Source organism: Cupressus sempervirens, chromosome 10 (genome assembly GCF_028749045.1).
Source record: "Cupressus sempervirens isolate cs-2001-9-10 chromosome 10, ASM2874904v1, whole genome shotgun sequence".
NCBI classification, from domain to species: Eukaryota; Viridiplantae; Streptophyta; class Pinopsida; order Cupressales; family Cupressaceae; genus Cupressus; species Cupressus sempervirens.
This window is the reverse complement of record NC_143127.1, coordinates 894,133,336-894,155,049: the sequence shown is the minus strand read 5'-3', so window position 1 is coordinate 894,155,049 and position 21,714 is coordinate 894,133,336. Positions and strand designations below refer to the sequence as shown.

General features: G+C 33.4%; 1 protein-coding gene across 1 annotated transcript; it reads left to right on the top strand.

The window, feature by feature from the left end:
- The first annotated feature begins 904 nt into the window (after positions 1 to 904).
- LOC149536873 (cytochrome P450 734A1-like) lies at positions 905 to 3,606 on the top strand. Its single transcript, XM_089805366.1, has 5 exons — positions 905 to 1,373; positions 1,505 to 1,728; positions 1,978 to 2,219; positions 2,414 to 2,807; positions 2,916 to 3,606. Exons 1-5 carry the CDS (start codon positions 1,103 to 1,105, stop codon positions 3,339 to 3,341), a joined length of 1,557 nt encoding a protein of 518 aa, XP_089661492.1. The 5' UTR covers positions 905 to 1,102; the 3' UTR covers positions 3,342 to 3,606.
- The last annotated feature ends 18,108 nt before the right edge of the window (positions 3,607 to 21,714 follow it).

Here is a 21,714-nt window from a genome sequence, read left to right as displayed (position 1 = left end):
TAGTACTTCACAGATAAATGCGTTGCAATGTGTAGTTCTAGATCTAATTATTCCTACCAAGGGGGATCATGTTTGCTAATGTGGCAATCCCAATACTTCGGCGATTTTTGGTTCTATTTTGTGGATTTTTTTCTTTTTTGCTTCTACTTATTAGAAAAGACTAAAACATTCTAATTTAATTTACAATGCATTAAACCAAGCTAAAATTTATATTTTTATATTTTTAGAAACATAAAAACAATACAACAATAATCTATTTATTATAATATAGTTGACCATTTTAGCTATTTTATTTTGGTTATCATATATTAAGGAGTTGTTTATAGAGTTGGTAGTTTTACGATTTTATAATAATTTGTGCAATTATCATTTAGAAAAAGAAATTGAAAATTTTGTAGAATGATGTAACATTTTTAAGAATACATTGTTAATGTCAATTCTCTTGAAACATATTCTTAATTTCTAAACAATAGCTATTCCATAAAAATGAAAAAGATTCCAAATTATCATTTTCTGGAAGTTAAAAAATCTCAATAAAAAGTTTGAAAATAATAGCTATTCCTTGAAAATGAAAAGATTCCATATTATCATTTTCTCCAAGTTAAAAAATCTCAATCTCAATAGAAAGTTTGAAAATAATAGCTATTCCATGAAAATATCTCAATCTCAATAGAAAGTTTGAAAATAATAGCTATTCCACGAAAATGAAAAGATTCCAAATTATCATTTTCTCCAAGTTAAAAAATCTCAATAAAAGATTTGAAGCACTCATATTTAAACAAAAACACACAAGTGAAAGTGAACAAGGACATAAATCTGTCAAGAAGAACATATGAACACGTAGGCAATTTATTTTCTTTTTAAAATATAAACTTGACTCATCTGTAGGAAAAATTGTCAGAAACACATGGGTTGGAAATGGAACAGATGCTGTGGCCTGCAGCGGACAAGAGAGCTCGATAGCAGAATCTAAGGTTCTTAGATGCTGAAGCCGAAGAGTAGTTGGAGTTGCATTCATTATAAATATAAACATGACAACAGAAGGTAACATTATAAACTAGGGCAGCAAAGACATAGCTACAGCAATATCAACGTCTACAATATGGAGTGGGCATTTTGGAGTTTGGCGGCTGTTTGTGCTGGTTTAGTTTTGTTTCTGCTCAAGATTGCAAAAACAATATGGTGGAAGCCTCTGCAAGTGAAAAAACACTTTGAAGCCCAAGGAATCAGGGGGCCTCCATACAAACTACTTCATGGGAATTCTACAGAGATATCAAGAATGATCGCTGAGCAGAACTCCAAACCCATGCAACTCTCGCATGACATTCTCCCTCGAGTTTTTCCCTATTTGCATCAGTGGACCAAAACCTATGGTATACTTTTATTCTGCAATGTTTTAAGATCTTGTATTTCATTCATCATATTACTGGTATTTCCTGTTACTTGCCTATTAAGAATAATAATAAAAATTGATTAATAAAAGTTATTATATGTGATATAATAGGAAAGGATTTTGTCTTCTGGTTTGGACCTCATGCCCGATTGGTTGTTCCCCACCCTGAACTTTTTAAGGAGATTTTGTCTACTAAATATGGCATCTATACAAAGCTTGCGGGTAATCCCCTTTCAAAGCAACTGGTTGGACAGGGGCTTGTGGGATTGAGAGGTGAGAAATGGGCTCGGCACAGGAAAATCATCAATCCTGCTTTCCACATGGATCTCTTGAAGGTTAAAACACTCAATATCTAGTTATAGATTTTACATGATACTCAGATGTATTGACTGTGCTTTTCAATGGCTGACAATGTTACATTCATGTCAACTGTATTTATTTCTGAAACGTGATTCTGCAAAAAGCCCTAATCTCTATGCAGAGTATTTGGTAGTAAGTATATGTAGATTACTTTCTAAGTACTTTACTATTTCGAAGTTTATATTTAGAATACCATAAGAAGAAGAAATGTTTTGTGAATACAGGGGATGGTTCCAACAATTGTGAAAAGCAGTGCGAGCATGTTGGATGAATGGAGTAAATTGGTATTGTCAGGTGCATCTGAAATTGAAGTAGGAAAGGAGTTCCACGATCTCACAGCGGATATTATTGCCCGCACAGCATTCGGGAGCAGTTTTGCAGAGGGAAAACAGATCTTTGACTTGCAGGACAAACAGATGATTCTCACAGTCGAATTACTTCACAGTGTTTATATTCCAGGTTTCAGGTGATAAACTCTTTGAGTACGATTTTTGAGTCTTAAATTACCAATGAAAGCATTCAATATGTTTGTTTTTTAACTTTTTTCTTTTCAAACAGTCGCCGAAAGGTTCACCCATGGTTATTAGGATAAATGCCCTGTTATTATGAAATCTATTACTGCTATTGGGTTTTTATATTGGTATGTAATGTCCTCATCAGGTTTCTGCCTACTAGAAAGAATAGGCAACGTTGGAATTTGGAGAAGGAAATAAGAAGATGCTTAAAACGAGTTATAGATGCCAAGAAAAAGACTGCCAGAACGGAGAAAACAGGTAGCTATGGTGCCGATCTGCTTGGTTTTATGATGTCTGAGAGCAAGAAGCAGGGTAGAGACAATGGTAAGAGTAATGGAAGCCTGAGTACAGAGGAAATCATCGATGAATGTAAGACTTTTTACTTTGCCGGCCATGAAACAACATCACTCCTCTTGACATGGTGCATGATATTGTTGGGCATAAATCAAGATTGGCAAGAGAAAGGTCGCAGAGAGGTGTTGGAAGTATGTGGGAAAAACAATTCCCCAAATGCAGACACCTTAAGTCGCCTCAAAATTGTAAGTACCAGACCCAAATTGACGAGCAATTGCAATCTATATAGTTAAAGCATCAATTGAAGTATTTTGAATTTGTCTCATAAACTAGTGATAAATTTTGTTTTGTAGGTGGGAATGATCATAAATGAGGCATTGAGACTTTATCCCCCAGGAGTGCTTCTATTGCGAGAGGCACGTGAGGCAATGAAGCTTGGAAGGCTATCAATTCCAGCGGGCACTCAACTTTGCATTCCGATCATTGCAATCCACCACGATCCTGCTTTGTGGGGAAATGATGCAGATGATTTCAATCCAGGGAGATTCAGTGAAGGAATTGCAAAGGCTGCAAAGCACCCAATGGCATTCATGCCTTTTGGAATAGGCCCAACTACATGTTTGGGTCAGAATTTTGGCTTGTTGGAAGCAAAATTGGTGTTGGCCATGATTCTGCAAAAGTTTAATTTTGCGACTTCACCTTCTTATACTCATGCTCCTGTGTTTTCAATGACTCTGAGACCTCAGTATGGAGCTCAGGTTATCTTCCGCGTGGACTAGGACAGCCTAGAAATTCCTCTTCTCTGATAAAAATTTTCTGTCATTTAAAATAGAATATGATACCAAGTTTCATGAGATAGCCCAGATGTTAAATATGGCGGATGTTAAAAAGTCTTACCTGTTGTAGTAAGGCCACTTCAGTGTTCTAGTGAATTAGTAAGTTAGATTGTAAATTTTCAAGGTAATTTGGGGAATTTATATAATATATTGTAAAGGACTCTGTGTGAGTATTTGATAATATTAATATATTATGTTTTTCCTTTTAGTGCCAGGATTCTTAGAATATCTGGGTTTATATTTTTAAATTTAATTTTACTTTATTTTATTGTAAAGAGGAACTGGTGAAATATAATTTTGCATTATATTAGAGTGACTGAATTAAAGTTGCGAATTGATATGAATTATTTATTCAAGTTATGAATAAATATAATATTTTGATGAGACTTGTTAAAGATATGCATGGAAGACTAATATCAATTATTAATTAACATTTTATCTATTGTTGTTTTCTTGTTATTTGTAGTATTTTCTCCATTAAAATTAATCTATTTTAGAATTATAAACTTTTTCTTTTTTTTTGCAATAAATATTATATCCTAATAATTTTTTATAGTGTTGTCAAACATAAGAAGTTGAAATTTCAATATAGGGATTCCATTTGAATTAGGGATAGTTTAGATTTTTGAGAATTTCAACCATAATTTACATCTCATTAGCTTAGGGAAGATTCATGGGTGTTTCTTTATGTTTTACCCATTGCCTACATATCACATCCTAAGATAATATGATTGGATTGACAAATTCATTGTGGAAGTGATGATGCAACACGAGAAAATGAGTCTGAGGTGAATTTGGAGGTTCTTGAATCATCCAACTTGGGGGTCAGTGCAAGAAGTTGGGTGTCACTTTTGGCCAAAAGGTGGAACTGTTTTTCCAGTTTTTGAAATATATTGTCAATTGATACCAAAATTTGAGGCATTTAGAGATTAAATATAAAAAAACTTCTAAAATAAAAATTGTAGTGCCTAGAATCTCCTTTTTGAATATGTAATTTATTTGTTTACCCATATGATAGATTATTTTTTTAGTATGGATCTTTAAAAACCACTTTTTCAAAATGTTTGTTTTAGGACAATACCACACTTGTGTACAGACACCATAATTTGACACAACTAAATAAATTTTTGTGAATCATTTTAAATGAATGTACCTCACACACCAAAGATTGATGAGAATAATTTTCTTGAATTTTTTTTTAAAAAATTGACGATTAAGCTAATTCCTAAAACCTCTTGGGTACAGATGCCATAATTTAATTAAAATTTGATTTCTTTGGATTTTTTTAAACTTCAAAAAAATTGTATTAAGATTAATGATATGTAAATTAATTTTAAAAATATGAAAAGTTTAAAACGGTATTAAAGTTTTAGTGAATCTCACTAGTTTATGTTTAAGAGATACTTTTGATTAATAAATAATGGAAAAATAGCAAATGAACTCATAACACTATAAAATTAAATTTCTTAAATTGGAACAGTAAGATCTATAATGGTTTTTTGTTTTGTCAAAAAATTCAATGGGAAGAAAACTATATAAAAATTACGACAATCCCTGAAATTGTCAATTAAATGCCTTAGTCAAAATTTGGTTCATAAAGGCATAGGCTTGGTCCCACTAAGCCTATGCCATACCTTCCCCAAGGCAAAACCCAATGCAAATTCCCACCCATGGCACTAGAATCGGGCACTTGATTATAATTTAGTTGTTAACAAAATCGGGTGTCAATTCTGGTGTACCCATTGGGCCCCAAAAGATGCTCCACAAAGCATTTTTCAATGATTGTAATGATTGAATAATAGTTGCAAATTGTAACAATGAATTTCTATCATAATTATTCTGTTTTCTTGTCATCTGCTAAAATTTGCAAGCTATTGATTCAAATTCAAAACTGGTGCAAACATGGGATCAAAACAACAAAGAACGAAAAAAAATTAAAATTTTTTACAAATGAGGAGATTGCAACAAATAAAGAGAATGAAGCACAACATCAATGACAAAGAAGACAAAGAATTAGAGAGTTGAGCAATGATTTACAGGAGAAAGACATTGAGAATACCACGATGGATGAAGAGGTTGAAGAAGAGAACCCTATTCAAGGATATTCAAATGCACATTCTAATCAAACATTTAATATAGGTGTGTCTCCAAACCCTTGATTTTTTTCTCATGATGAAATTGGTGATTTTTTAGAAGCAGGTTACGATTTAAACGATTTAGATTTTCTTCATAAGAATAGATTGCCAAATGATCATGCACAACAAACTCTAATAAAAATGCATGCCTCAAAAGAAATACCAAGAAAAAATGACATTGAAAATGAAATGCCAGCAAAAAATAAAAATGGTATGAATGTAGACATGGAAACACCAAGTACTGAACAAACATGTCTGAATAAAACTGAAGTGTGTGAACATAATTTTCATTTTTCTAATGATGTTCTAGATAATCTTCATGGATTGGTTTCGTGGAGACAAATTACAACATATGCTAATAGATTATATAGACATTTTTTTATAATAAGAAATTTGGGTTTCAATGTCAATTGATGTTGCAACTAATTAAAATATCTAAAATGCAAAATGTAATGAAAAGGTTAGGAATGTATGCAAAACCCAAGAATAAAAATGAGTCTTTAAAACATGTTGTATTGACTATTGCTAGTGCCTTTGATGTTATCAGAAAGAGAAGTCACTCTAAAGATAAGAATGCAACACGATGAGCAATAACAACTTTAATTAACAAATCAATTACTAACAAAAGATTGATTAGTAACATAAGTGGATATCTTAATGTAAATCATAAGACTTTAGAAAGAATTATAAAGAGTAGGGTTAACTTTGAATGTGATCCAACAAATAGTTTGTAGCCTTCTAGTGGTAGACTCTTGAGATTTGATATGAAACTTACTGAAATTTTTTGGCATGATAAAACAAGAGTATCACCTAATTTAAGAGATGTACTTAAATTGAGAGTTAGCTCAAAAATATGCGATCTACATTCTAAACATCTTTTGGACATGACTCAAACTGAATTGTTAAAATTTTTTGTAGATGGTAAGGTGTTAACTATTGCCATTAGTCAAAGATCTTTTGAAAAGTGTAAACCAAGGTATGTATGTTGGTTTTAGAATGGTCTTGACATTCGAGTGTCAACACACTTAACCAATTCCACCATATATGTCGAGTACACTATGTATGTCGAGTAAGTTATAGTAGCTATCGAGTTAGAATCTTAACAGGTGACAAGAAAGTAATAGATGCCAAGCAGTATTCAGGTGCCGAGCAAGATAGAACGTAGTATGTGCTGAGTGATTCAGGAATATTCATGTACCGAGCAACACAGACTGTAATATATGCCAAGCAATCAAGAAATGTAACATGTGCCAAGTAATCTAGAGTAGTATGTGTTGAGCACCAGTAGTCCAATATGTGCCCAGTAACACAAAATCAGCATATGAGTTTGTGCCCTCGCAAACTTAGATGTAGACCATTTTTGGGGCTGACATAGAGAGATTTCAAAGGAGAAAAATGATAAGAACGAATCATTTACATTCCCTATGTGATCTGCATGTAGCCAATCAAAAAAATGGAGAAGGCATGCAACCAATAAGAAAAATGCAAGGAATGAGTAGGAATTTGAGATTCAATGTGGATCATAGATCCATACCTAACCCTAAGTCTTCACAATCTTTAAAAGGAGGTCAAAAACTTCATCAAGTATGTGGATGAGAATAGTGTATGGGGAGATTATAGTGAAATTTCAATGTGAAGAAGGAAAGACGTAGTGAAAGGAGTAGCAATTACAGATTAGAATAGAACAAGGGACACATACAGAGATCAGATCAAGCAAGGATCAGAACTGAAAGAGCAAATCTAGTGCCTGAACCCAGCAATTAGAGATTGCATACTATCAGATCAAATGTTCTAATACTTTCTTTCCATTGTATTAGATGCTGAAATCCTGTATTGATATGTTAGCTTAACAGCTAGGTGGAAAACCTTTGGAGAGGGTGATGAAAATCCTATGTATTAGGTGGGTTTAACAACCTATTGTAAATCCTTTAATAGGGTGACACTTCATGTAAGTGTTTGTAAATCCTCTAACCAGGTCACTATTGATATAGTGTATAGCCTTTAACAAGGCAGGCCTTTAACAAGGCAGGCCTTTAACAAGGCAGGCCTTTAACAAGGTAGGCCTTTAACAGGGCAAACCATCAGAAGTGGTTGAACATATTGTTGCAATAATTTTTGTGGGTGTCATCCCCACCCTAGTTTTACCTTCTTATTTCTAGAGGGTTTCTAGGTTACCAAATCTCTTGTATCATGTGTTGATGCATGCTTTCATTTCATGTTTTTTTATATGTTTACATGCATGTACTTTACTTTCAGTTATGTGTTAATGAGGGTTTAAAAGCATAAAAACTAGTTACTTTTGATTCACACCCCCCCCCCCCCCCCTCTGAGAAGTACTCTTCCCATTTGAACATTCCAACAATTGGTATCAAAGCACTAGTTTTCACAAGGAAAAGCCTAACAGCTTAGAGAAAAAGGTCAAAATATGGAAGTCTTCAAACTTGGGAAGATTATTGACAATCAAGTGATTGATGTGCATCTCATTCTACACAAGGTAGAGGAAGCTAGAGAGGAATTGTGAAAATCCTTGAAAAGCAAAAAGGAGATAGCCATAGTTGAAAATGACATACACTACAAGGAGATTGATATGAAACAAGTGTTTGCTAATGGAGATTCCAAGGAGTTTGACGTGGCAATAGGAGAACTGATGGAGAAAAATAGAGCTCGAGCTGTGAAGAAATCTGATTACTCAAGATTGAATAAGAATCACAAGCCATAATGCTTTGTGAAGTGACTGAACAAAAGAAAAGAGCTATTGAAGACAAGGCCATGATAGAAGATGACAAGAGAAATCTCACCAATAGACTAGAGGAGAAGACAATTGAGTTTGAAAAGATCTCAAACATGTAGCTAGACACCTTGATGAATGCTCATCATGAGCTAAACATGAAGGACATTGAGATCTCCACCTTGAAGATGTAGAATGAACAATTGTAGAATGAATTGAAGAGAGAAAAGGAGATAGTAGAAAGCTATAACAAACCCAATGAGGCTATCAAATACTTTGAACAATTACTAAAATCGCCAAGGGCTAGTAATGACACTTCAAGACTTGGCTACACCAGCATTGAACAAGGAGAATCATCCAAGACTTTAGAAGAAAGAAACAACAAAGTTAAGAACACTAAACCTACTTATCATTTTTGTAATAAAAGGGGCACACTGCTAATGTTTGTAGGAGTAGAAAGACCAATCGGTAGCACACATAAAAAAAGAGAGGTTATTGTCACAAGTGTAACATGCAAGGACACTCAACACAAGACTGCAGAACCAAGACCATGAGGACACTAAGATTTGATGGTCACTGCTACAACTGCAAAAAGTATGGACATAGAGCTTTTGAGTGCAGATCAAAGCCTATGTGGACACCTAATTAGCCTACAAGGAGAAACAACTATGCACACCACTACAATTGGGATTACAATACTAGGCAAAGTTGTCACTACTATCAAGAATATGGTCATGCTCCTTAGAACTGCATAAGAACACATTTCAAGGAAAATTATAGTAGGTGGTTAAGCCAAACCACATGTTTTAGTTGCTTGAAGATAGGACACATTAGCAGGAATTGCCCAACAAAGGCCAAGGCACCGAAGTCATGAGTCAACAAGGGTAAAGAAAAAGTTGAAGTGGAACACATCAGGGTAGAAATGAAAAAGACATGGCAAAGAAAAGATGGATCAAGTACATCCAATGGAGAGATCACTTCACCCAAGAGGTCAAGTGATCACACTTCACCCAACTAAGCAAAGAAAAATGTATGGGACTGATATACTAAGTCAAATCATACATCAGTTCCAAAAGAACAACGAAGTGCTGCCAAGAAGGAATCTGCATGAGAAAAGATGTCAAGTTGAAAATTGAAAATTTTGTAGAAGACATCGAGCCACCCTTGGATGCTGAGTGAAACTCTAGTATATGCCGAGCTAGAAAGTTTAGTTGATGCCAAATGAGATATGTTACTGAAAGCCGAGTAAATGAATTACAATGGGAGCTAAGTTATACTGAAACCTTTAAGTGCTAAGTGTACAGTTGTAAGAACTATGCAATAAATGCTAGGTTTTGAGCCTAATAAAGTTAAAAATCACTCATTTTCAAGCCATTCAAACACAAAGCAAAAATGAAAAAGAGCGAAGAGCCAATCAAACAGTGACTTGCACCGATCTCAATAGCAATTCAACCTAAACTCTTCGATTTAAAGGTATTTCATCAAGTGTCGAGCTACGTAGGATTTGAAAGTTTATTTAAATATTAAACCCTAGTTCAGTCAATATGGCATCTAGGTCTAAAACCACAAAGGGAAAGGATGATCACGAGTTTCAACTTGTTAGCAATGAAGTTAAATAGCCTAAATTTAGGCCAATACCTAAATTTTCCTATAAAAATGACCCAATTGGTGCTTTGTCAGTCATTCTAGACAAAGTAGTAATGGTCCAAGCCATCAAGAAATGTTATAACTGTAAGATTGGAGCCATAGGTGACCTAAAAATTTTCAATTCCTTTGATAAGCTATGTGACAAGGGTATATTGAAGGATGAGTTTCAAATTATTGAGAAGAAGGGTTTAACCAAAGCCCTAGTTTTCCCTATTGTATTTAAGACTGAATGGATTCGTATAGTGTTGAGCCAAATTCATGATGGATCATTTTGGTTAGAAATAGGGCCAATGAAGATCACAAAGAAAATTTTTCATAGGGTCACTAGATTCCCAACCCTAGATCGGCCTAAGACCTTGAGAAGTGACAAAAAGGAGGCCATAGAAAAAAATACTGGTGCCAAATGGAACAATAGGGGAATGACCATTGATACCATCACTAAACCTCTACTTGAATTCTCTGTTAGAGTTATATCTCATAAATTCTATCAATCAAATAGATTGAACAACATGCCATGTATAACAGTAGATGTTGCATACAAACTTGTGAAGAAGGACCAACATATGATCTAGCATAGCACATGCTACAACAAATTAATGAAAATTTGGGAGCCATAAGGAAATTTAAAGGAGCTCAGTGAAAATTTGGATCAGTATTAGTTTTCATATTTTTCTATGTCATGGAGAAATTTCCATCAGTTGGAAAGGTAAAATGGGATCCTAACAAGACAATTGTCACATAAGTCAATGAGTTTAGTGAGAAAATGGGAGACAATTTTGATGGTCAAATGACAAGCTACTTTGAGGACTTCAAAAATTCTATGAAACAAAGGATGAGGATACCAATATCACTAGTTGAACAACATGTAAATGACATTTGTTTCTTGGTTGACATAGATTACACCTTCATCCAGCCGTGATACCTAGAGTAAGATGGTTTAGGCCACTTGGATATGAGCTTGATGTAGACCAAGCTTCAGCTGCAATTACTACTTTACTTGTAGAAGAGATTGACAAAGATGCTCCTCATTTTGGTACTTATGATATTGTCAAATCTAGAGTGGTAAGAGATTTGAAGACAACCTCTGTAGTGAAGAAGAAGGACAAAATGATAAGAAAGCTCAAGAAAACATTTGGAGCTGATATAGAAGTAGCAAGCACTGCAGTAGAAGAAGAAGCAAATGAAGATGAAGATGAGAATGAACAAGAAGAAGGTGAGCAAGGTCAAGAGCAAGAAGAATTGACACAGGGCCTAGGAGAGGACAATGAAGAAGGTGTTGAGGAAGCACCCACTAAAGCCAAAGCACCCAAAAGGAATGTAACGCCCCGCTCGGGAACCCAAGAGAAATAAACCTAACATGTTACAATGTTTACTGAACTATTTTTTTTTTTTTTTTTGAAGTTTAAACAACATCAAGATAACATTAATGCGGAAGCAATAAGAACATACACAACAAATACACATTTGCAATTACAGATATAGTTTCAATTCCTCAAAGGTTCCTTTACGTTGAGTCACATTTAATAATCTTAGATTAATTAGTTTAAGTTTCAAGTACAATGTCTCAAGATCATAAAGGAATAACAGATACATAGTCGCATAAGCAAATGCATAAGTATAAACAATACAATGAAAGTACATCCAATCAATAACATCCACTGCACATGTCGCAGGGTATGTGAAAATAGATACTGTACAACAGAATACATGATAACATATATACTTCATCTGAAAAGAAGTCTCTGAGATAAGAAGTAAGAATGATAAAGGTACATCTTCTACAATGAACATCCAACAGCTGGCAATGTGAAGGGGGAACCCAAATGGTAAGAAGGCACTACCTCCCGACCGCGTGGTTACCTAGTCAGGCTTCCACTCCCACCGTGCAGGGAAGATAATGAACGATCCACAAACGGCTATCAAACATAAAACACTCCTAGGCATGGAATACCTACTAGCCAAAACTATCTCAAAGGTAACACATACTACTCAAGAAGATAAAATAAACCAGAAAGAAAGAACACTCAATCCAATACTGACATCACATAACCAAACATCATACACAAACCAAGTATAAACCAAATACCAAGATCACAAGATAAAGTCAACAAAAGATAATCCTCCTCAAGTCAAAAGCCACATGTCAAAAGTACAACATAATGAAACACCAATCATCATCAATGAAAGTAAGTAACCACAATAAACACATCCAACAATAGATACACTACCAACAATAAGTACACCACATCCAACAATAAGTACACCACCAGAGATACACAAAAACTACAGAGGAGACTTAGGCTACATACTAGGGAGTGTCATCACATGGCTGCTTGAGTTACCCTGGATTGATCTCTTAATAGACCCCGGACCCTCAAGCATTGAGTTACCCTGGACTAGTTACTATGAACCCCGGACCCTCAACATCACACATATGGAAACTAGAAAGCCCTCTCAAGAAGACGAGGCACTCATCTCATTCCCATCCTTAGTCTATACAAGCACTAAAGGCATGGGTAGATCAAAAATCTCGAACTTATCTTTTTAGTGTGTTTCCCCCCATAAATTTTACTTACTAGATTATCACTTATTACATAACTTGCATTAGGTTGCCCTGGTACTGACCACTTTGGGTCCCGGACCCCTATGCAAGCCACTCCCAAGTCATGCACCTAGACAACCTCTCCTAAGCACATAAAAACTTAGTTGTGTCCCATACCACAACACCCATAAAGATCAAACTTGGTTCCTTAACAGGCAACCTGATAACAAGATGGATCAAACTAAATCCAAATACACATAAATGCTCACAAAACAAATCTCATAAGTATAAACTCCAATTTGAATCACAAGAATCATCATACATCTAGCCACATAATAGTATCCAAGAAATCTCACAAAACCTCTGGTGTACATCCTAGACTAGTCGACATCTAAACAACACCAAAATCCAAAAAGAAATATAGACAGTACATAGAAAACATCATAGTCTCACAGTTGGATTTGATTGATAATATATTGTTGAATTAATGTAAGGTTTCAATTTTTTTTTATTTTTTTTATTTTTTAAATTAATTTTTTTATTTTTTATTTATTTATTTATTTATTAATTTTTAATTTTATTATTATTATTATTATTTTTTTTATTATTATTTTTATTTTTTATTTTTAAATTATTATTATTATTTTTTTAACTAAGTCAAATTTAAATAATTTTGTTTATTAGAAGAACAACCCTTCTAATAAATTTAGATAAATTATTATATATGAAAATTTTAAGAATTGTATTATAATTCTATATTATTTATTTTATAATATTTTTCTCAACGAACTTCATAACAATATTATTTTAATATATACATATTTTAATAACATTTACGATATTAAACTGATAGGAAAAATAAATTGAACCCTTCGAATTTTCAATCCTAAGATTTTCATTTCCAAAAACAAACCCCTTCCAAATTTAAATTTCTTAATTCCATTTTAATTCAAAACCCAAATTTCAATTTAATACTAAATTTCTTTCAGAAGTAAAACAAGGTTTTCTAAATAGTTTTTTTTTCAATCCCGATTCCCAGAAGAAATCAAATTGCAAAAGATTCAGAAGAAAGGTAGCAAGATTCATTCAATAAAATTTGAGAAAGCAATTTCCAACAAGCACGAAGAAGACAAAGATCCAAAAGTGTTTCTAGAATGGTTCACAAACCCTACCTTGATCTGATGCTAACAATCTGGTGAAACCCTTGCTAATCTGAACCCTTCCAAGCTTCCAAAGATTTCTTTGCTCCCCTTTCCAAAAGTGTGTTCCCTGAAAACCTGTGTGTGCAATAATGACCCAAAACCCTCTAATATAGAATCTAATTACCTTTTAGGGCTTCTGTCCCCACAACTCTAAAATAATAATTACTTTATTTAATTAATTCATTTATGCACAATTAATTTCCCTTTTAATTAAAATTATTATTTTATTATTCCTTTCATGCACGTTAAGTGAATTGTTAAATTACTTTATTTAACTTTCCACTTTACTTTAATAAATTTATAACTTTTTAAATCTCATGTGCACATTATTAAAATATCTTTATTCAAGTTCACATTTTTATCTTTTAATTAATTTTATTTTTAACTCATGCATACTTCATGCGAACTATAATCTTTATGATAATTAAATATCTTTTCACTTTTAATTTCATTTTTAGAAACTTAATTGATAAAATATTTATTAACTTAAATAACAATAATATTTAGCATTTATTTAAAAATGCACTCTAAATATATTATTATTAAATTAAATAAATATAATCACGTTCTAAATTTAAACTTTAACTTTTATCTCCAATATTTAATTCTCTCTTATTTAATTAATTCATTCATGCACAATTAATTTCCTTTTTAAATTAAAATATTCTTTTATTAATCCTTCATGCACTTTAAGTGAATTGTTAAATTACTTTATTTAACTTTTCACTTTGACTTTGCTTTTAAAGCTAATTTATAATTTTAATCTCATGCGTACTTTATTAAAATACCTTTATTCAAGTTCACATGTTTTTATCTTTTAAATTAATCTCTTATATTTAAAACTCATTCATGCGAACTTAAATCTTTTCCATAAATTAATATCTTTTTTTCCTTTTTAATATATTTTTGAATGTTTTAATTTGATAAATATTTATTAACTTAAATAACAATAATATTTAGCATTTATTTAAAAATGAACTCTAAATATATTATTATTAAATTAATAAATATTATTACGTTCTAAATTTAATCTTAAAACTTTTATCTTCAATTTAATTCTTTATATTTAATTAATTTCTCAATTAATTAAATATAATTAAATATTCATAATATCATAATAATTTTCCATTAAATTAAATTATTACTTTAATCTATTAATTAGACTTAATTAATAGAAAATACATCAAACACTCACAAAACAACATACACACAAATATACTCACGGGTTTTAAAAAGGGTAGACAGTCTGTTACGAGTCCTCCTTGTAGGACAAGTATTATAGGCTTATGGCTAGGATTGGACCTGATCATTATCTTCCCATTCTCACCATTTGAGTATTTGTAATAGGGCGCGCTCATCCTGGCAATTCAGGGAAGTCGATGCCCGGTACCTGCATCCTGCATAAAAGCCAAGCATGTACATGTATATAATATATCTAAACTAAACAGACAATGGCGGGGAGTGGTTCATCGTGTAGATCCCGACTAGCAGGTGACTACGACTCCCTCCCTTAACCACATCAAACACGTCAGACAGAAAAATAAAGTAAACACACACACCATACACATGCAAGTATGGGGTAAGTATCATAAAAATCACAAGTCTAACATCAAATGCGTACATATAATAATGCATCTTTATTAATACAACATAATCATCACTAAAGACATCATGTTAACATTGTTACCAAAGAAACCACATTTACTAACTAGGATCATCAAAATACCATTAACAACACATGAATGAAATCAACTAAGCAATAATAACCGATGCAATTGTAATTCAAGACATGAAATAATATCATAATATTGTAAATCCAATATCTCTAAACTAATCAATGCATAAAATCAACCTAAAAGAATTTGACAATGATAACAGAAATGCGAACTAGGGGTAGGCACTACAAGGAAAGCCAAAACTCAGCCTACATCCCAACCCAAGGAAAGAAGGGGACAAAGTTGATTGTAGTCAAAGAAAAGAATCCTACTACAAGGGCTAATACTAGAGCTACAACTCAAAATGAAAAAGATGAAGCCAAAGAGAAGAAGAAGGCCACAAAGTAGACTACTGAAGAACCAAGGAAGAGAAGGAAATATGTTACCCAGCTAGACTCAGATGAAGAAAGAACAAAGTCAGATTACAATAGCCAGTTTAAAGTGGTAAGTCATCCTACAAAGTCTTCCATTGACAAGTTATGTGTAAATATTATAAAAGAAAACTTGAATGGTTTAAAAACTATAGACCTTAATAAGCTTAATAAAGAAGAGAAAAATAAAATAGAGGAATCAGTGTATGCAATGATGGCCGAATACAAATACACACCTCTAGAGTTAGATAGTATAATGCCCAAGGAGCTGTACAAGATAGATGTAGATAAGTGGCATTTTTGTTTGCAAATGAAAAAGGAGATAAGAGAATCAACCCTAGCTAGAGTACTACCGAACCTGACTAAAGGTCAAATAGCTAAGGCGAATAAAAGGCATAATAGCAAATTTTCTCCTAAAAATAGAGCATTTTGCATCCTCCAAAACAAGATAGAGTATGTTGTAAATAAATTCACAAAATTGTGGAAGTCAATATACAAGTCAATTGATTATGTATTTGACAAGGAATACAAGGTAGAGGCTAGCTCAAAGACAAGAGAAACAAAAGAAAGAGGAAAGAAAGAGGAGAAGAGAAGTGAGGAAGAGAAAAAAAGTGAAGAGGAGAAGAAAGGTGAGGAAGTAAATAAGGAGGAGGAAGAAGAAGAGAATACAACTAAAGGAGAGGAAAAGCCATTAGATGAACAGGAAGAAAATGGTGTGCAAGACACACAAATGCCACCTCCTAGCCCTCCTCATGCCACTATCATACCTGCAGAGATCATAAAAATAAAGGATGTTATTGACACTTCATGTCAAAACATCAATCCTTTAACTATAGAGGATCTCTCAAAGATCCTTCACCAATCTACTCTATAGGCACAGTTGTGTACAAGCCCTACATTGGTGAGTGCAGATGAACTACAAAGAGTAGTAAAAACACCTCAAAGAGAAAAGGTGAAGCCTAAGAAACAACCTTTTACATACACTGCTACTAAACTCCTACTACTTGCACCACCATCTCCACCAAAAATAGTAAGTGATGCACTTCAGATGCCAAGTGTTGCAATAGGAGAAGATACATGAAAAGAAGAATAGTCAACAGGTTCACCCCCAACAATTGTTAGTGATAAAGAGAAATTAGAAGAAAAGAAGGAGGAAATAAGAGACGAGGAGCAAGCTACAATACAGACATTGGTTGAATTACCAAAATCTGGTACTCCCACTCAGACTCTTCAGAAGCTTAGCACTGATATGATATCAATGCAAGTTCAAACACCAGGCTCAAGCTCTAGAAAGGTAGCCAGGATACTTCACTATGGAGATCCTAAACTTGATGAAGAAAGAGACAAGAAGTATTGAGAAGAGAATACAAGTATAGGCAAGCATTGAATGAGATAAATGACATCTTCATGGATGCCTTCAAGTTGCAGTCACCAGATGAAACAAGGCCTATAATAGTGAAGGAAACTCAGGTGTGGAAACAACTTCCTACACTAATATCTTAAGATAAGTATGGTGCAAATCCTATTAAAATTTTTTACACTTACAGATTCAATATCATGTAAACAACAATATTTCAGCCAAGCAAGCATAAAGAAAATAGATAGAGAAAGAAACACATAACACAAAGATTTTTCGGTATGGAAAAACCTTTCAGTAAAACAACCCCACCCCTCTAGAACCTGCACAATGTATTATCTTCAACACAAGGTTACAATACACTTGCAATGCAAGTTCAACAACGACAACAGAAGACTCCAGTAGCAACTCTTAGTACCAACAATACACTTGTTCGCATCACTACTCTTCGCAACCCTAAAAATGCTTATAACATGCGCTTCACTTTTAGGGCTACTCCCAAAAATAATCATATTAGGGTTTTACCATTCTTTGAGAAAATAGGAACCCTAAAAAAAGATGCCTCGAACCCCACTATTGGGGTAGGGTGTATAGTACTCAAAGTTATCAATTGCCACATGTCTTCGCTTGTCATAGAATCTTCCTAACATAGCTCTTATGTGTCATAAGAATCCGTCATAACTGTTTTAGCCATGATCTCCTTATACACAATTGAAGATGTTGACACATCAACATTATTTGCAAGAAAATACATTTTACAAAACAAATAATAAGAATAGGAATTATCCAAGGTCGAGACACCTTATTCCTAATAAATAGAACAACTATCAGATATAGTTGACCAAGTGACTAATGTAGACCATGATACAAATGAAAAATTAATGGAATGGTTAGAAAGAAAATTCTAGGGCAAAGTAAATGAGAAAATATCAAATGATATAGCATTAGCACAAGTTGAATTGGCTAAGAAACTAGAAAGAGTGAAAATTGTACTTGGGAACACTTTCTCATTGTACAACAAACTGTGTGATTTTTTCAACTTCACACAAGAGACTAGCCAAAGAATAATGAGCTTGGAAAGAAATCTCAAGATTTCTAGTATGCAACTTCCAACAAATCTAGCTCAAAGTGAGAAGCATTTTGCACAGACGCTTCACACACAAAGGGAATTAGTTGTATTAACAGTAGAGGAGGCAAATATAAAGGCAAAATTGATGCAAATCTAGTCCTCCATAACCCCATAGTTAGAGGTCCTCCACAAGGAGCAAGCATACGCAAAAAAAATCCTACAGAAAGATTCAAATCTTTCTACCCTAGATGGACTTGTACACCTTGCTATATAGACTGCCATCTAGCACAAGTCACTGGACAATGCATTGGAAAATTGGGATGCAGCTTTGAAGATACTCCTGGAGGTAAATAGCACATTTTTGGCTAAGTATGGTATTACTCTTTAGAACCCTTTGAAATCAGTGTCAAAAAGGGGGAGATATATACATTAGGGGGAGATATGTATATATGGGGAGATATATGAAGATATATAGAGAATACCAAATTTTGATAATTTTGATTACATTCTTTCATTCATTTTGAGAATAAAGTGGAAAGTCTGTAGGTAACCAGAAGGGACAAGAAATAAGATAAAGTGAGGGGGAGATGAAATTTTTTGACAAACATGTGGAAAATAGATTTGAAACATGGAATTCATACAAATCAGATACAGTATACAGACATAGGGAACAGGAATAGGATAAAGAACAAAGAGAATCAGGCACATCAGCATAGAATTTCAAGTTTCAAGAAAGGACTAGGCATAATCAACTCAGGGGGAGTCATAATGTATATTGTTGCTGACAAATTTTTTGAACAATTTCTAAAATTTTGCATGTATGCTGAGCAAGAATAAAGATTGTACTCAATCGGATCAGTCCATTAATACATAATTAATTGTTTTTGACACTCATGTCAAAGGGGGAGATTGTCAACTTTAGAATGCTCTTGACATTCGAGTGTCAACACACTTAACCAATTCCACCATATATGCCAAGTACACTATGTATGTCGAGTAAGTTATAGTAGCTACTAAGTCAGAATCCTAATAGATGTCGAGCAAGTAATATATGCCAAGCAATATTCAGGTGTTGAGCAAGATAGAATTTAGTATGTGTTGAGTGATTCAAGAATATTCATGTGCCAACCAACACAGAGTGTAATATATGTAGAGCAATCCAAAAATGTAACATGTGCCGAGCAATCCAAAACAGTATGTGTCGAGCACTAGTAGTCCTGTATGTGCCAAGTAACATAGAATCAACATATGAGTTTGTGCCCTCACAAACTCAGATGTAAAACATTTTTGGAGTTGACATAGAGAGATTTTGAAGGAGAAAAAGGATAAGGAGAAATCATTTACATTCCCTATGTGATTTGCATGCAGCCAATCAGAAAAATGGAGAAGGCATGCAACCAATAAGAAAAATGCAAGGAATGAGTAAGAATTTGAGATTCAATGTGGATCATAGATCCATAGCTAACCCTAAGTCTTTAGAATCTTTAAAAGGAGGTCGAAAACTTCATTAGGTGTGTGGATGAGAATAGTGTATGAGGAGATTATAGAGAAATTTTAGTGTGAAGAAGGAAAGACTTAGTGAAAGGAGCAACAATTACATATCTAGTTGATCAGAATAGAATAGGGAACACATACAGAGATCAGATCAAGCAAGGAACAAAACTAGAAGAGCAGATCTAGTGCTTGAACCCAACAATTAGAGATTGCATACTATCAGGTCAAATGTTCTAATACTTTCTTACCATTGTATTAGATGCTAAAATCCTATATTGATAGGTTAGCTTAATAGCTAGGTAGAAAATGTTTGGAGAAGGTGATGAAAATCCTATGTATTAGGTGGGTTTAACAACCTATTGTAAATCCTTTAACAAGGTGACACTTCATATTAGTGTTTGTAAATCCTCTAACAAGGTCACTATTGACACAGTGTAAAGCCTTTAACAAGGTAGGCCTTTAATAAGGCAAACCATCAGAAGTGGTTGAACATATTGCTGCAGTAATTTTTGTGGGTGTCATCCCCACCCCAGTTTTACCTTCTTATTCCTGGAGGTTTTCTAGGTTACCAAATCTCTTGTGTCATGTATTGATGCATGCTTTCATTTCATGTTTGCTTATATGTTTACATGCATGTACTTTAGTTTTAGTTATGTGTTAATGAGGGTTTAAAAGCATAAAAACTAGTTACTTCTAATTCACCCCCCCTCTCAGAAGTACTCTTCCCATTTGAACATTCCAACAATGTAAGTATTAACAAAGAAATAATCACATGTTGTAAAACTCATGTTCAATTCCATTACCATTATGATGTATTCAGATCTATACATGGTACCATGCATAGTAAAGAAATGTTGTAGGAATGTGGTATAAAAATAACACCTCAAACTATAAAGGATTTCATATCATGTTTAATTTACAAGCCACCTAATGACCAATACTTTATTTTCAATGCATGTCTTTCTAGTACATGTGATATGTGTGGCAATCTTTCTTTGTTGGATGAATGTTTGCATGAAAATGATTTGACTACTTTTGGACAACAATTAGTTGATATAAAAATATTCAAAACTATTGAAGGATGGGAAGATTGGAAGAAGGTGTGATCTAGTTACAGATAAAATTAGTTTTCATGCATTTATGGATGAGTTTAAGAGTGTGATTATACTCAAATATGTTAAACACTCTCAATATGCTAGATGGATTGATGGAAATTTTTTGCATATGTAAGAATATGTTTCCTTGATTGGTACTATACTTTTAGTTGTTGACTTTGTAGAAAACTACATACTTGCACCACAAGATTAGGTACAACCACAATATTAGAATTCAGTGCAAGCAACAATTTATGTTCATATAGTTTATAGGCATGCATCTAATAGTACAAAGGAGGATCAAACAATATTGAGAGAGTACCATTTCTATATGGATGATAATAAACTTCATTCACTTGCGTTTGTCCAATATTGTTTCAAGGTCTTTTATGATAATTGGTCAGATAATTGTATAGGAAAATTCAAGAATGCTAGAATGTTCTATTGATTGAATAGGACACATAGGAAAACTAATATCCAACATGTGTGGAGTTTTTTTGAGGTTGGACATGGTAAAGGAGAACATGATGTTGTTGGTGCATGCATGAAGAGAGCCCTTAGTAGAGAGAAATTAAAATTTGAGGAAAAGGCCAATTTCAAAAATGCACATGATATTATGGAATGGTGTAAGACATATTTATACAGAGGATCAAGTCAAAACTCTACAATCAAAAATTTCTTCTACCTAGTTGAAGAGAAGAATATACTTTCAAAATATGACTATGACACAATTAGTGGGTCAGCTAAATGACATTCATTTAGGAGTTCATATTCTAACACTTGGACTATATGGACTAGGGAGCTTGCTTGTTTTTGTTAGTTTTATCTTGTAGGTGAATGGGAAGAATGTGAGAATACAAAATGGGTTGAACATTGGCAACATAAATCATTAGCACCTATTGATGTACACATTTTCAAGATGATATAGTAAATGATGGCCAAAATGTTACTTTTGTAGTAGA

Bases quoted from the DNA above. Each gene is read 5' to 3' on its own strand.
- LOC149536873 (XM_089805366.1), top strand. From the start codon at position 1,103: ATGGAGTGGGCATTTTGGAGTTTGGCGGCTGTTTGTGCTGGTTTAGTT. The intron at 2,220-2,413 runs GTGATAAACTCT...TGTCCTCATCAG, and splicing joins GTTTATATTCCAGGTTTCAG to GTTTCTGCCTACTAGAAAGA. The intron at 2,808-2,915 runs GTAAGTACCAGA...TTTGTTTTGTAG, and splicing joins CCTTAAGTCGCCTCAAAATT to GTGGGAATGATCATAAATGA.